The sequence below is a fragment of the Neofelis nebulosa genome, chromosome 7, assembly GCF_028018385.1.
Source record: "Neofelis nebulosa isolate mNeoNeb1 chromosome 7, mNeoNeb1.pri, whole genome shotgun sequence".
NCBI lineage: Eukaryota > Metazoa > Chordata > Mammalia > Carnivora > Felidae > Neofelis > Neofelis nebulosa.
The window spans coordinates 118,914,881-118,931,717 of NC_080788.1; the positions used below are offsets into that span (position 1 = coordinate 118,914,881).

General features: G+C 42.1%; 1 protein-coding gene across 6 annotated transcripts in view; it reads right to left on the reverse strand.

Moving 5' to 3' along the window:
• Positions 1-16,837, reverse strand: part of DPF3 (double PHD fingers 3) — a 304,745-nt gene that overhangs the window by 16,365 nt on the left and 271,543 nt on the right. For all 6 annotated transcript variants that reach the window (XR_009264602.1, XM_058739560.1, XM_058739557.1 and 3 more), the window contains one exon: positions 4,455-4,567. Coding sequence is in view for 5 of the 6 variants with exons in the window: in XM_058739560.1 (XP_058595543.1) it covers positions 4,455-4,567 (113 nt within the window). In the remaining variant the exon portion in view is untranslated. The remainder of the gene's footprint in view (positions 1-4,454; positions 4,568-16,837) is intronic.

Sequence of the window (16,837 nt, forward strand, 5' to 3'; positions counted from 1 at the left end):
CCTAAGTGTCAGCGCTATACAAAAAGGCATTCTCAGAGAAGTGCTATCCAACCCCTATTTCCCTGTTCTTTCTGCCCCATCCCCTCCCACTGCTGTAGGTAACCAGTCTCTTTAGTTTCTTGTTTATCCTTCCTGTACTTTTATACAAGCAAACAGATATGTATTTTTTTCCTATGCCTTTCTTATAAGAATGGCAGCATACTATGGATACAGATATTGTTTTGACGTCGATTTTTTCATTTAATAATACTAAACTTAGAAATTCCATATCAATTTCTAAAAATCTGCCTCATTTTTCTTTATAGCTGCAAGTATTCCAGTGATGGCTATGCCATCATTTATTCAATCATCCTTCTGCATATGAACATTTAGGTCATTTCCAATATTTTATCACTATAAACAATGCACCCATGAATAACCTTATGCACATGTATTTTCACAGTGTTATAAGTATACCTTCACGGTAGATTCCTAAAGATGAGATTGCTGAGTCAAAAGGTAAGTGCGTAGTGGTTGTGTTAGGCAGGCATTGCTAAATGTCCCTACAAAAGAGTGGTGCCACTTTGTATTCCCACTGACAATGTATGAGGGTGCCAATTTCCCCACAGCGTCATCAACAGAATGTATTCTCATACTCTTTCTTCCCAGTTTGACAGGTAAGAAATAGTATCCCAGTCTTTTTTTCATTTGAATTTTTTCAATTATGAGGGTGTTCAGACATTTTTTTTTTCAAATGTTTCAGGTCTATTTTTACATCTTTTGTGACTCTTCTTTCGTGTCTTTTACCCATTGTCTTTGTTTTTAATTTATTTATTGAAATTCGAGTTTAACATACAGTGTAGTATTGGTTTCAGGAGTAGAACTTAGTGATTCATCACTGACATGTAACACCCAGTGGTCATCCTAACAAGCGCCCTCCTTAATGCCCATCGCCCATCTAGCCCACCCCCTCCACCTCCCATTTTCTATCACGTCTCTGGTCCCTTGTCCCTCAAATGTTAAGAGTTCTTTGTATGTTAGGGGTATTAGCTCTTTATTTGTGGCATATGCTGCAAATATATCCTCCCAGTTTGTTAGCTGTCTTTTTACTTTATCATGGTTTTTTACTATGCAAATTTTTTTAATGTTCATTCATTTTGAGAGAGACAGAGAGAGACAAAGGGATTTAGAACATGAGCAGCGGAGGGGCAGAGGTTGGAAGAAAGAGAATTCCAAGCAGGCTCTGCACTGTCAGCACAGAGCCTGACGCAGGGCTCAAACGCACGAACAGTTAGATTATGACCTGAGCCAAAATCAAGAGTCAGACGCCTAACCGACTGAGCCACCCAGGCAACCCTACTATGCAAGTTTTTCTGTAGCCAAATCTGTCAGTATTTTCTTTTATTGCTTCTTAATTCTGAGTCACAGAAAATCTTTCCTTATATTTAGACCAAAGAGGAATTCACCCGTGTTTTCTTCTAATACTAACATGGTTTTATTTTTTATATTTAGATCCCCAGTCCATTTACAGACTGTTCTTATATATTATGCGAGATATGGACCTAATTTTATCTTTTACAAAATGATTACCCTGTTGTGTCAGAACCATTCATGAAAATGTAATTAGAGGCAACCTTTAGCCTAATACCAAAGGTCCATAGATAGCTGGGTCAATCTATGGGTTTCTTTTCTATTCCATTGGTCTATTTGTCTACACTGTTTTAACTAGAGGCTTTATAGTAAATAAATAATAACTGATAGGGCTAGTCTCCACTCATAGTTTGTTGTTTTCAGTGTTTTCTTGACTATTCTTGCATATTTATTTTTCCACATGAACTTTAGTATCCATTTGTCTAATTCCATAGAAGAGCTTGTTTGGTATTTTTATTGGGTTTGAATTAAATTTGTAAACTCAGGAAGAACTGACATCTTTCTAATGTTGAATCATTCTATCCAAGATCGCAAAAAACGTCTTTCCATTTGCTCAAGTCTACTTCTGGGCTTTTTCAAAAGTGTTTCAAACCGGTTTTTGTTTTTTCAAAAAAACCTTTTTTTTTCCCCTTCATATGGGATTTACACATTCTTGTTAAGCTTCTTTCTAAGTATTTCTTCTTTGTTGCTATTGTAAATGGGGTTGCTGTACTATTGTATCCTAACTGGCTGCTATTTGTGCATGTGAAGGCTATTCATTTTTGTGTGGTAATTTTATCAGCAGATGACATCCTGCTACCTTTAATGTTTGAGGTAACTTTATCATTGCTTCCCTAGGGTTTTCCAGATATACTATTCTAGTTTGTGAATTAGAGTTTTGCTACTTTGTTACCATTCTTATACCAGCAGTTGATTTCTCTTGTCTAATCACATTAGTTAATATCTCTAGAATGATGGCAAATAGTCATGGACATAGTGGGCATCCTTACTTGGTTCCTGATCTTCGTAGAAATGCCTCTAGTGTTTCCCCATTAAATAAAATAATGGATTTAGTTCTAAGGTATAACAAGTTTATCATATTAAGAAATATCCCACAATTCCTGATTTGTTGAGTGTTTTTTTTTTTTTTAATCACGAATAGGTGTTGAAACTACCTTGTGATTTTGTTTTTTTTTTTTTTTAATTTTTTTTTCAACGTTTTTTATTTATTTTTGGGACAGAGAGAGACAGAGCATGAACGGGGGAGGGGCAGAGAGAGAGGGAGACACAGAATCGGAAACAGGCTCCAGGCTCCGAGCCATCATCCCAGAGCCTGACGCGGGGCTCGAACTCACGGACCGCGAGATCGTGACCTGGCTGAAGTCGGACGCTTAACCGACTGCGCCACCCAGGCGCCCCAGGCTCGAAACTACCTTGTGATTTTGAAAACTGATAAATAAAGGGAAAGAACCAAGCATTTATCCTACCTTTTCTATATAATCTAAACTTGAGAGTAACCAAATATAAGGTTGGAAAAGTTTATCTTTGCAGAAGTTCTACTTTGCAATAATTCTACTCCAGCTAGTAAACAAAGAAGAAATTATAAAATAAGAATACCACTATTTTGCAACCTCTAATGACACAGTCAGTCTAGGGGCACCTGAGTGGCTCAGTGGTTGGGTGTCTGACTCTTGATTTTGGCTCAGGTCATGGTCTCACGGTTCATGGGTTCAAGCCCCGTGTCAGGCTCTGCACTGACAGTGTAGAGCCTGCTTGGGATTCCCTCTCTCCCTCTCTCTCTGCCCCTTCCCCGCTTGTGCTTGTTCACTCCACTATCTCTCTCAAAAATAATAAACATTTAAAAAATAATCAATCAAGTTGAAGATCATCAATAGCTTCCACATTCACAAAAAGAAATATACCAGGCATTAAATACTTCCTGATAAAAGAATACACACTACTTACGAAGTAGTCTTGAGATATATATGTGTGTGTGTGTATGAGTATATATATATATACATATAATCAATTCCCATATATACTATATTATAATATATATTTTTTAATATTAGAGACAGAGAGAAAGAGCCTGAATTTGATGAGGATTCTAGTTCTAAGCACCAATATACAAGAGATATAAGAGACAGAGGGAAATGTCAAACACCAGTATAGGAATGTAGTCAGTAAAAATACAGTCCTGGGAAACTCGGCTGAACAAATTAACTGATTTCTTAAACAAAAATTCAAGGGGGAAAAAAGAGAGCAAAATGGAGGGGAAACATACATGTTAAAAGAAACTTTAAAGACATATCAACTAATTGCAATGGATGAGCCTTATCTGGATCCCAATTCAAATAAACGAGCTACAATAAAAAAACATTTAAGACAGTTTAAGGCAAGGCAACACTCAAGACAATTGCGGCAATAGGAATGTTAACTGGATGTTTGGTTATATTAAGGAATTACTGATTCTTTTTTAGTTATGTCAACATTTTTGTCACTCTTGTTAAAAAGTAAGTCCTTATCTTTTGGGGAAACATGAAATATTTCCAGGTAAAGTGATATTATGACCGGGATTATGTGGGAGGATGTGGGAGGATTTATAAAACAAGACTGGACAGTATTGATCATGGTTGAAGCTGGTGGTAGGGTCTATCAGTTTCACTATTTTCTGTACCTTTGTATAAGTTTGAAATCGTCTATAACAAAAAGTGTTTGTTTGTTTTTTTAATTCTGCATTTATTAGAGTTAACGTTTAGACCCAATGAGATCACGTACTCTGGAACAGGGTGTAAATGGTCAGGCACATCACAACCATAAGCAGTGGGCACCACTGTCTGTCACTGAACCCTCAAGGGAAAGTGGCAGTGAGGTAGCCTCTGGCTGTCACCTCCTACACCTCCCTCCACAGGCACGGGGAGCACCCAAGGTCCCTGTTGGGCAAGGAGGGGTTCTGACATTTTCCCCAGGAGCCCAGTGACAAGATTCCTTCCTTCTTTTCCACCCCTCTAAGGATTCCCAGACCCTTGGATTTCTCCCTCCTGCAAGGGAAGTCCCAAACTCACATCATTCTCCGAGGTCCCACAAAGGATGCAGGATTTGCACTCTATGCACTGCCACTTGTAGGTCTTGACGGCCTCAGTCATGTTCAGGGTGAACTGCAGGCAGGTTGGGTGACCTGCAAGAAGCAGAAATGGCAGTGTAAGGGCCAGAGGATCTGACCTGTCACCCCTCAACATCACTTTAACCAAAAACACATTTATGCCCAACTTAGAGGAAGGGCAGGTAGCACAGGCTGGGGAAAAACTGGGCCCCTACCCACACCCCTCACAGCCACCTGCAGTTACATCAGATCAAGGCCCAAGAGAGATATTGGCATTAACCCTGCTACCGGGGATAGATGCCATCCACGTCCTCTTGCCCTAAGAGTCACGTCCCCTTGAAGGTGTAACCGGTCAATGAGGACAGAAAGTGGCAATCAGAGAGGAAGAGAAGGGAAATTGTGGAGTGTACTGTACAAGGCAGCACCATGAAAGTCACCAGCATTTCGACCCAAACCTCAGCATCAACAGTGACAGGAGCAACACATAAGAGCTGTTTGGAGCTAGGCCTTCCAACCTGCACAGTTGTCCACATTCACACTGCCTCCAGGCACAGGGAGGAGGTCAGAAGGACCGTGTGAGCTTTCCCAGGGCAGAGTTCAGGGGCTCTGTGAAATAGCACTGCACCGCTATGTAAAGAATCCATACCCACACCCAGGACACTAGTAGAAGTTCACGCCCTGCACGGTAACAGGAACCATGGAGGAGAGCGGCCTGGCAGGCAGGGCAAAAAAGTGTACCATAGCATCACAATGACCAGGTCTATCCACTGGTCCTTACTCTTCTCCATCCCAAGTATCATGTTAGCCAAACCATTAGCAAATCAGGGGTGGACACTAATTGGGGATGGACATTAAGCTGTGACCTAACAGCACACAGTCCCAGTGGCCCATCATCCAAGGCTTGGCATGAAGGGCTGGACTCTCTTTGCAGCCATGGCACACCCAAAAGAGAGATGCCAGCCCTGAGAGAGCAGCTATGAGCCATAGAATGTGAAGACTCTTGGCCTTCTATTTGGCCGGGAAGAGAAACTTGGGTGATGTTCCCGGGTTTTGCAGGAATCTGCCCACAGCACCCAAGGCAATGTCCATGACTGACTCTGTCACAAAAGAACTGGGAGCTCTGCTGGGGGTTCACCCCTTTCCAGAGCCCCCAGCTCCACCAAACCCACCACATAGTGTATTGCATTGCTTCTTGCTTGTAAGGGAACGTGTTCTCCCAAAGAAGAATACTACAGAGAGGGGACACCAGTTAGAGCCAGTCCTACCAACCTAGTACCCTCCACAGATAGTCAGGACCCCACATGGTAGCACCACCCCTTGGCAAAGCCACATCCAAGCAGGAGGTCCCCATTTCCTCCCTTCCAAATATTCAGAGGGCTGGTTACATTGTGGTCATTCGGGAACATGCTGTCTATTCAGTCAACATAAGGATCCTTCAAATATGAGCGTCCACAAATATAAATCTCATGGAGTCCTCTCTGAGAGAATAAGAGTGGGGATGGAAATGACTCATCAGTGCGGAGCACGGGGGACACTTAGCAAGGAACACACAGAAGCATCAAGAGAGGGCAGATCTAAAAGCTTTTCAAGGACTCACCAGGTGCCATCCAACTTAGAAGTTCCCACAGCTCTGAATTAATAAAGCTCTCAAAGTGCCACCATGGCAATGACCCAGAGAGAAATAAGCCCAGATGAATATCCAGCTGATATTCTTGAAAACATCTCAAAGATCTGTCTAAGAACGACACAGGGTTGGTCTCAATTCCAATCTCCCAGAAAGAATACTGGGGTGGGAATGAGAGAGAAAACACCAGCTTGAGGTTCTGAGTGGTATGGGCTGTGTATGTCCAGGTTCTCAGACAGGGCACCCTTGGGTAGGTTGAAGATGAGTCCATGGAGCAGATACCCATATATGCAAGTCGATTTTGCCCAGTTCTGTGGCTTCATCCCAGCCACAACCAGCTGTCTTGAGATAATTATTCATTAACTTAACAGGCATTCCCTGAGCACCTGCTAGGCCACTCATTGCATTAGACAAAAAAAGATACAGTGGTGAGCAAGGCACCCCAAACCCCTCTAATGCAGCCAGAGAGAACTCAAATTAATAAGCTACATGCACACTTACCGTTGTGTGATAGGTTCCATGAAGGAAAATCATAATGAAACAAACCACAGTAGAACCTCACCTAGTCAGAGATGTCAAGGAAACCATCCAAGCAAGATCTTTAAGCTGATACCTGACAGATAAAGAGGACTTAGCTGGTTTGGAGGAGGGAGGGTGAGAGGCAGCTAGACAGGTACCTGGAGCCAGATTACACAGGGACCTAGAGCCTTATTTAAGGATTCGGGGCTTGAAAATCATTAAAGGGTTTTAAGCAAGGCGTTGACTGGATCACACTGTGTTTTTGGGGTTTTTTTGGGGGTTTTTAAAAATTTTTTTTAATGTTTATTTATTTTTGACAGAGAGAGAGACAGAGCATGAGCAGGGAAGGGGCAGAGAGAGAGGGAGACACAGAATCGAAAGCAGGCTCCAGGCTCTGAGCTGCCAGCACAGAGCCCGATGCGGGGCTCGAACTCACAGACCGCGAGATCATGACCTGAGCCGAAGTCAGACGCTCAACCGACTGAGCCACCCAGGTGCCCCTGGATCACACTGTGTTTTAAAGGAACATTCTTTAGCATGAGAGACCTTTGGGGTGATGAAGCAGTCTGTACCTTGATGGTGGTGGTGATTACATATGTGGAAGATTGCATAGAGCCGTACATATACACACATGAGTACTCATGCATGTGTATGCATGTAAAACCAGTAAAATGTGAATAATTGCATCGATGTCAGTTGCCTGGCTTTGAGAGTGTACTATAGTTATGTAAGCCGGTACCATGGGGAGAAACAGAGCAAAGGGTGCACGGGACCTCTGTGTAATATATTTTTGTAACTTTCTGAGAAGCTATCATCATTTCAAAATAGAAAGTTGAAAGGATATTTTTAAATAAGGAAAGCACAAATAAAGATTCAAATCATCAAAAAGGAAGGTAGGAAGGAAGAAGCTGCTGTCTAAGAAAAGAATGTGTTGGGGAACAGGGGGAAAGGGAGGTACAAGAATTGCTGCCAGGAAGGCAGTCAGAAGCTACTGGGAGAGAGACAAGGATGGTTAAGCTAAGGTGGAGATCTCAGAGTATTAAAGAAATCACTGATAGGACTCAACAACTGTTTGAATGTTGGGAGTGTGGGGAGAAAGAGATGATAAGAATATTCTCAAGGTTCTGGATCTAAGAACCTGGGTGGGTTATGCAATAGCTTTACTCAGACGAGAAAGACTATAATAAGCATAGAAGGACTTGATGCAGAGCAGGGAGAGAGGGCTTCTCTCTGTCTGGGGCATGTTGAACTTGGGAAGTTTGGGAGACTTCTGGTAGAAATGTCAAGTGGAGAGTCAAATATATGGATTTATAACTCAAGAGAGAAACATGGACTAGACCTATAAATTTAGGAGCCGTTGCTAAATAGGTGGTCATCGAAACCATGAGAATTAATGAAGTCATCGAAGAGAAGGGCAAAGGGAAGAGAAAGGATGAGGAGAGAACAGAGGGGAGAGAAAAAGGTCTAGGACTGCACATAGAGAACTCAACTATTTAACAATGAAAAGAAAGAACCAAGAGAGGAGACTGGGAAGGATGGCCAGGGAGGTAGATACAAACTATGCAAGCATGGGGTCAGAGCAGACAAAAGAAGAGATTTCAAGGAGAAAGGGTGGTCAGTTGTGTTGACTTCCACAGGTTCTTGAGTTTATCATTGCTTAATAAAGACCCAGAGTGAGGGAGTGTTGACAGATCAGAGCAAAAGCTGCCCTACTAATAGTAACACTCCAGGAGTGTCATCTTCCCTAGGAAGGAAGGTCAGCACATTCCAGAACATGACATGGAATTCAGTAGCCAAATGTGAATGTGGGGCTGCCTCTGTGGGTAGGGATGGAGAGTGGCATGTGTGCTTTGTGCCAACAACATTCCACAAATATTTATTGAGAGCTAATTCTATATTCAAGTTCTCTCAGACCACTGTGCCAAGCTCTGAAGACATTTTCTAGAATAGCTTTGGACCAGTGAACAGTAGCAAGTGGTTTCTGGAAACTCCTGTTGGAAGTCTCTGAAAATATCCTATGGGCTTTTTCTGTGTTTCTGTCTTGAGAAAGTCATCAGGGTCCCCGAAGAGAACAAAGCTCACACAGCCTACCCCCGATTCCTAACACCCCCAGTAAAATGCAGAAGTAGGATTAGCCTCAGCACTAGCTACAGAGCTCTGTCAGCTCAAAATTCAAGGCATCACTGAAGATCAAGAGGAAAGTAGAGAAAGCAACGTCTTAGCTGGGGAGGGTGAGGCACAAGAAGTTAAGTCACACAAGCAGCCATTAGCAGGTGCAAAAATTATGTCTAAAACTAAATCCTCTGTATTGTCACAACAGGTTGACAGCCTGTTGCCTGTCTCTAATAACTGGAAAAGTCATTTGCTAGATAAAACTGTAAGAATACAAATTCTTATCTACCATAGAAATGACTGAAATAATGCATACTGTTGGACAAAGGAAAAAGTTTCTAAGGAAAATGCTAGTAACCCATTCCTGAGTTTGACTCCGAAAACTCCTCATTTTTGCCCAGAACTACTTTCTAAAATCTTGGAAGTAAGACAGTAGATATAGTCTTTCCAATTCAAGGGTAGAAAAAAGAGACACATTGGTGTAAAGAAAATTTTTACTTATAGTCACTTGCTACTTAAAGATGCCCATTTCAACTCTTTTGTAAAGTTAACTATCATTCTGTAAGGTATTTGCTTGGAAATTTAGTTTTTCTTATCTCCAGACTCCTTAAAGCAAGGAATACCTGTATTGCTATTTAAATAGCCCTATGGAGTGAAGGGGAAACAACCCTTCCCAGGTCTCTGTGGGCGAGATGAATCAACAGGACATTTATAAGATTCCAATTACCAAAATGAATTTAGAAAGTGCTGCAGTGTGAATGACTCATCCCAGCCAGATCATTAGAAACCAAGTCCTTCCTGAGTGTTCCACCAAATTTCTTCCATCGGGAGGGTTCAGTAAATCTTCTGCCTGCTTATTTAGTTGGTCCTATAGTGACTTGGTGTGAAGATGCATTCCTAATCCAGCTCTAACTCCTTCCAAAATTGACCTCCATCCTCTGTAAAAGTTGAAAAAAATTTAACACATGGTCACCACGTGCTAGAAACCTAACTTCTGAACAGTGTTTTCAGACAATAGGAATTTGGCTCCAGGGTGCTATTGCAGAAGGTAGGAAGAAAGGGAAAACCAGTAGGATTTAAGAAGCTTCTCAGAAAAGAAGAGACTAAGAGAGTGAATGAGACTAAGGTGAATGCACTATAACATACCGAGCTCAGTAAAAAAAAGAGAGGGCTGGCATCTGAAAGCAGTGACAACTCCCTCGCCACTCGAAGAACACAGCTCATGACTTCTCAGAACCCCTGGACTAGCTACGGAGAATGTTCCGGGGACAGCAAACAGGATTTCATGGTATTTGAGTGAGAAGGCACACAGATAAATATCCAGGCAAAAACCAGTTTCACACTCACATCTCTTCCTACACATGCTCATATACAAATGCCCACACACATGGGTATTTCCAACCTTTCAGAGATGAAAATATCTAAGTATACCTTGTTGATTAAGCTCACATTACGATTGTGACTTAGAAGTTACCAGAAGTCATTAACCAGTCAATATCACTCTACAGATATGCAGCACAGTGAGAAAAACACAGTTCATTTTCAACAAACCCTGGGCAAAACTGGACAAAGTGCTGTGACACATATCTCTTATATTATGACCCTTATTAAGAGAGTTTTTTACTTCATCATCACCAATATTGAATTTGGACTAGGCTAAGCCACATTGCTGATTAAATGACAGCTCCAGGAAAAAAAAACCCCACAGCATTATCTTGCTAGCTATGTGCTAAAAATATAAATAAAACAGATACAAATAACTGTGGAACTAGCATAGTCTATTATTTATTCATTGTGAAATTATAAACACCTAATTATATTTTATTTCCTTATTTATCAGTGTTGATCTCTTAAAAACCAATTTCTCAGGAAAGAAAAACCTAAATATCCATGATTTCCAGGCAAGTAAGTGCAAGCCTCAAATTGCACTCATTGGTCTGATGCTTAGTTTATAGAAATTATATTATATAAAATATGTAGGATCAATTCCAGTCTGAAATAGCACCAAAATCAAGTCTCCATGGGCATTCATTAAAAAATAATTTGGCTCAAATTTCTAACAGTTTCCTATATTCATGCACACATAAAGTTTCTAATATTTACATATTGCAAAAATATGTAAGAAGCTTTAGCTGAAGAATTATGCAAAGTGCAGTCAAATTGGAATCATCCATGCTAAAGAGTAATTTGAGGAGAAAAAAATATTACTAGCTCACTCTGGGAAGCCTCTCATTCAATCAGATCCATTCATTCTCACTTATTCTCTCTCCCTCACTCCTCTCTGTCTCTCTCTGTCTCTGTCTCTGTCTCCCCCTCCCTCTATTTCTCTCGCTCTCTCCTTTCCACCCCCCTCCACTCTGAGACTCAGCTTGTCAGGTAGAGGGAATGAGGCTCTGAATCATTATACTTCATCTGTAAAGGGGAGAGCCAATTCTGAGCAATCGAGAATTCAACCCCTGCACACACATATTATGACAAGTATGTTAACCAGGCACTGCTTCTTCACATAGCTTATTTCCCAGGCCCTGCTTTGTAAACCTTCTGTAGTGGTCTGCAGGTTCAACTCTCATCTGCCCCAGCGTTACTTCTAACGCTAAGACATCCACAAATCAATGACACAATAGCATTCCAGAGGCACCGGTGTGGCTCCCTTTTTTCCTCATCGTTTTTAATGTACTTCAAAGAAGACAAAGAAGAGAAGGAGAGTAGAAAGGGTAAAGACCAAACAGACAAACACGCATTAAAAATAAATGACGGTATGAGCCATAGCTGCCTTTTGCTTGGGCAACACTTCACTGTGCAGCAGGTTCAACTAGTCATAGAGGTCTGCTCATCCTCCCTCAAAGCTGCCAAACTCTAGGGCACCCAGATGTCTTGTGCAAGGCAAACCACAGACATTGTTACACTGGTCATTATTATCAATAACTATATAAAGCATATTCATGCAAAAGCATTAGAGGCACATTTAGTGGGCTAAACAGCTAAGGGCTTGTGGCATCATTCTCAAAGTGCCCTAGAAATCCTACCCCCTTCCAAGTTTTCATGGTCAAGAATAGTTCAAGACAGGGCACCTGGGTGGCTCAGTCTGTTAAGCATCTGACTCTTGACTTTGGCTCAGGTCATGATCTCACAGTTCATGAGTTTAAGCCCCTCATCAGGCTCGGTGCTGACAGCTCAGAGCCTGCTTGGGACTCTCTCTCTCCCTGTCTCTCTGACCTTCCCCTGCTCACTCTCACTCTCTCTCTCTCTCTCAAAATAAATAAATAAATAAACTTAAAAAAAAAAAAAAAGAATGGTCCAAGATAGAGTCTCATCTATAAACCTGAAGGCATGTGGTTGATCGTCTTCGAGTGAAATAATGGAATAAGTCAGCCTTGACCTGGACTTATATAACTTACCTGACTGGCCCAGGTGAGGACCAAGGCACAGCATTAGAAAGAAGTCAAGAGCCATGGTAATGATCCCAGCATCCCTAATGAGTCACTGCAGGTGAGGACCAAGGATAATTTATCCATTCACTCATTCCCTCGATAGTATTGTTGAATAAATGAATGTAGTAGGCACTCTTCTAGGCATTGGGGATACAGCAGCGAGAAAAACCAAACCCTGCCCTCATGGAGTAAGTACCACAATTTGAGATATATTGCAGCATCTGAGCACTTGTCCCTTGGACAAGTCATTTTGCCTCTCTGAGCACTAGTTTTCCAATACATTAAATGAAAGGATAAAAACCTGCTATCCATAAAGCTGTAGCTCTGCCTATGCCACTCACAAACAGTATTTTTAGAGATATCATTAATCCCAAATTGCCCATCTGGTTGGTGGGATAAACAAAGCTTCTAAAGTTGCCAGCTAAAACTCAAAGGGAAAACAGGAACTAAGAAGGAAATTAAAACAAGCAGTTAGTGCTGCTAGATTCATGTCAACTTTTCCACTGGGCTAGCCCAGTGCTAGTCCAATACCATGACAGAAAGCAAAAGAAATCTAGAAACCTAAAGCACTTCCATTGACCACACCACCTATCCCCATGCAATAAGCTGGACCTCTTCAGATGTGCTGTCAATGAATCTGCAGACAGAGGCCTTGGGAAAGTTTTCATCCGTGAAGAATATTGGATCTGGGTCGAGCTGGTCATGTGACAGTGGGCAGGTATTGCAAGGCCGGCAGTGGAAGAAGAGGGTCACCAACACATATTCAGGAGACAGGACAGGCTGGAGATGTAGATTTAGAAATAATCCAGTGTGGGTGGTAGATGAAACCTTGGCACTTGGTGAAATATTCAGGGAGAGACCACAGCGTATAATATTAAAGGGATTTTGTTGGAAGGAGAGGGAAGGGTAACCATTGGAATGAAGCAATTCAGGCTGATTTGACTTTCAAAACTTTAGCTGGAAGTGTAGATTGTAGGCAACCATCTGCCAGTGACGTTTGCTCCACAACAGTGTGGAGGCCAGACTGAATCATTGTTCAGAGACAAACATCAATATCAGATGTGAAACCTGACAGTGGCTGTGCATTTAGGGCCTCTCTGGACATTAGAAGCATCCAGCCATGGGTGTTGGCTAAAGGCTCTGGGTTTTCCTTGGAAACGTGAGCCTGAAGAAAAAAACGGTTGCTCATGTTAGAGACCTTGTAATCCCTGTGCTTCCTTCTTGAGGGTTTGTGGTATAACTGATGGGTAGCTGTTGGAAAAGAGCAGTTATTCATCAATATTTGATTACCTGTATCCTCTGGCTGTCAATCTTCCATGAATTAGAAGATGGATTCATGGGTGGTCTAAGTTCTTGAGTTGTCTGAGAACCTATGAGATGGTATTCTAATTTATTTCTTTCAAAAATACTTGAGTTGTACCAAGTCAAAAGAAAAAATATACTTTCTTGTTTTTTTTATCCTTTTCTATGTGGCACTGGGAAGAAATCATAGAAGCGCCTGGAAGCAGAGGAGTGATACTATGCCTGTGACACTTTGTTTTACGTTTGATTTTTAAATCACTTTTAGTCTATTTTTGAGGGTTCTTCTGGCTGCAGTTTATTGCTTGTGATCAGGTTCTGACAGACAAATAATTCTATCTAATTTGACCAAATTCACTGAGCACCTACTGACTGCTAGGAACTGTACTAAGTGATAAAGTTTCAAAAACAAATGAGACATGGGTCCTGCCTCGAGCAGCTCAAGTTTAGGAGGTGTGATAGGCAGCCTGTAAGATGGCCACTAAACCACCCCCCCCCTGGTATTTATAAGCTTATATAATTCTCTCCTCTTGAGTGTGGGCTGGACTTACTGAATCATCTCTATCAAGTAGAATATGAGAAGTGATGGGATGTCCCTTCTAACATTGAGTAATAAAAAGACTGTGGCTTGCATCTTTGGCATACTCTCTTATGTTTTCTCACAAACCACTCTAAGGGAAGCCAGCTATTGTGTTGTGAGATGATCTATAGAGAGGTCTATATTGCAACAAATAAAGGGAGGCCTCAGTCCAACAGTCTTAGAGGCAATGAATCCTGCCATAACCATGTAAGTGAGCTTAGAATTAGAACCTCTCCTGTAGAGCCTTCAGATGAGATCACAGCCCTAAATGATAAGTTGACTGCCACTTCATGGGAGACCTTGATCCAGAGGCACCCAGCTAAACCATGTATGTTCCTGTCCACAGAAAGTATGAGGTAATAAATGCTTATGGTTTAAGCTATTAGGTTTTGGAGTAATTTGTTATACAGCAACAAATAACTGTTATAGGTCGTATTTTTTTAAATGACTATAATACAATATACCTAGTACTATAAAAGGGAATGAATAAAGTGATTATAGATGGAGAAGCAATAAATAAGGGGGGGGGTGGGGCTTGGGAAAAGCCTGAGAGGAGGTAGCATTTGATCTGGGCCTTGAAGGATGAAGAATTATTTGCTAAGTGGGAAAAAAGAGAGAGAGAGAGAGAAAAGAGCATTACAGAGTTTAAGGTGCATGGTCCACTTAAGCAAAACAGCGTATCTCAAAGAGAACAGGAGAAAAGGCAAGTGGCAGAAGATAATGCTAAAAAGGCAAGAAGAAAGATTGTCAAGGGTCCCTTATGCAGGCATGGAGATCTGAATTTGACTCTGTAGGCACTGAGGAACCCTCAGAGATTTTTAAGCAAGGACCTGATTTGCTTTCATGCATGCTTTGGAGAGATGACTCTGGTGGCAGGGCAAAGGGTACATTAGTGGAGATGGCTGGGGCAAGATGATCAGTTACAATACCGCTTATTCTACAAATTTTTATTGAGCACTTGTGATGTGCCAGGCACTGTGGAGAGTGCTAAGCAATGAGTTACACAGACAAAAGTTCTACTAATGTTGAGCTTAGGTTCCAGAGTGGGGGCACTAGTCCAGGACCAGCTTTATAACTGCAGGAATAAATCAGGGAAACATTTGAGGGGTAGAACTGGTCAACAGAACATGATTCTTACCTGGATACAGGTGTGAGCAAGAGGAAGGACTCAAAGATGACACCAAGATTCCTAGATTGGGCTGAAGAGTGGGCCACACTGTTAGCTGAGATGGGTATGGAGGGCTTGCAAAGAGTAATATAGATTCAGTTTTGGCACATGACACTTGTGCAAGTGAGACATTTGGTGAAGATGTCCAGTGTCGGTGAGAAAATATGGGTCTATGTTCAGGAGAGAGGACAGGCTGAAGATGTAGATTTATAAATCATCAGGTATGGGCAGTAGATGAAGCCCTGGCACTTGGTGAGATACTTGGGTAGAGACCACAGAGGGAAGGGTGGGGAGGGTAACCACTGGAACTGAAAGCATCACAGGGCATCGACAAGAGAACTCAGTGAGAAAGAGACTACGTTGTCACAAAAGGGCCAAGAGAGCCCGGAGAGAGTCCTTCAAGGCATCCAAGGAAAAGGAAAGGATGGCCACACCATCAAGTGAGAGAGGAGGGAAGATAAGAACTGAAGAGAACAAGCCATTGATCACTGGATAAAGTGGTCTCTGGGAGTAGTACACCCTCACGCCTCTCTGGATGGCTGGATGCTTTCAGCATTGTAGAGGGAAGAATTCACAAGAAGATTCTCTTGCAACATGCTTCTCCTTCCACAGGCTTTGTCCTTCATTCTCAAGCTTGGAAATGCCATATGAAATAGTCTCAGGAATACTGTCTGTATCTGTTTCCATTCATTGATAGCAGGGGTCAGTTTTTGACAGAGATTCCACAGCCAAAGTTAGAGCCTACCAGGATCAGTTTCCATCCTGTCCCCAGAGATGCATCAAGTCTCTGGAAGCCAGTTCTTTCTCTCTAACCTTGGACTGAAGCTCTTCAGTCCCCAGTTTCAGACCCCTGCCTGCAAGTCTGGGGCAGGTCCTGGTGGAGGCTTCTCCCACAGCCCAGAGTCTGGTCAGGTGGATCTGCATATTCTCCAGGAATTCCCAGATCCAGGAGGGAAGTTGTTGGCACAGACAGGAGAGCAGCAGACTGAATGGTGAGGAGAGGGGAGGATGGAAATGATCACCAGGCAGCAATGTTGGTGACTGTGGTGCTTTTATAAAATGTCCACAAATTCTTTAATCCTCCTCTTTTCAAGAGTTGGAAGCTAGTCTCCAAACATTGAATGTGGACTAGGCTTAATGAGCTGTTTTAACAAATAACAGTAAAAGAGGAAGTAACAATATGTAATTGTGGAGTCTATATTATAAAAAGGTAACTCAGGTTTCCATTTTGATCTCTTCCTCCCTCTCCTCCACCCTCCCTCCCTGCCTCCTTCCCTACCCTCACTCTGGAGAAAGTCAGCTGCTACATTACCAAGTGCCCAATGGAAACACCTACATGGCAAAGAACTGAGAGTGGCCTCTAGCCAACAGCCAGCAGAGAACTGAGGCCCTCAATCTAACAGCCTGAGATGAATGGAGGCCTGTCAACAACACGTGAACAAGCGTAGAAGTGACTCCTTCAGCCCTAGTCAACCCTCGAGATGACTGCAGTCCCATCCAACATCTTGCCTACCACCTCGTGAGAGAACATGTGCCAAAACCACCCAGCTAAGTCATTCCCAGATTCCTGACCCCCAGAAACTATAAGATAATAAATGTTTGTTGCTCTAAG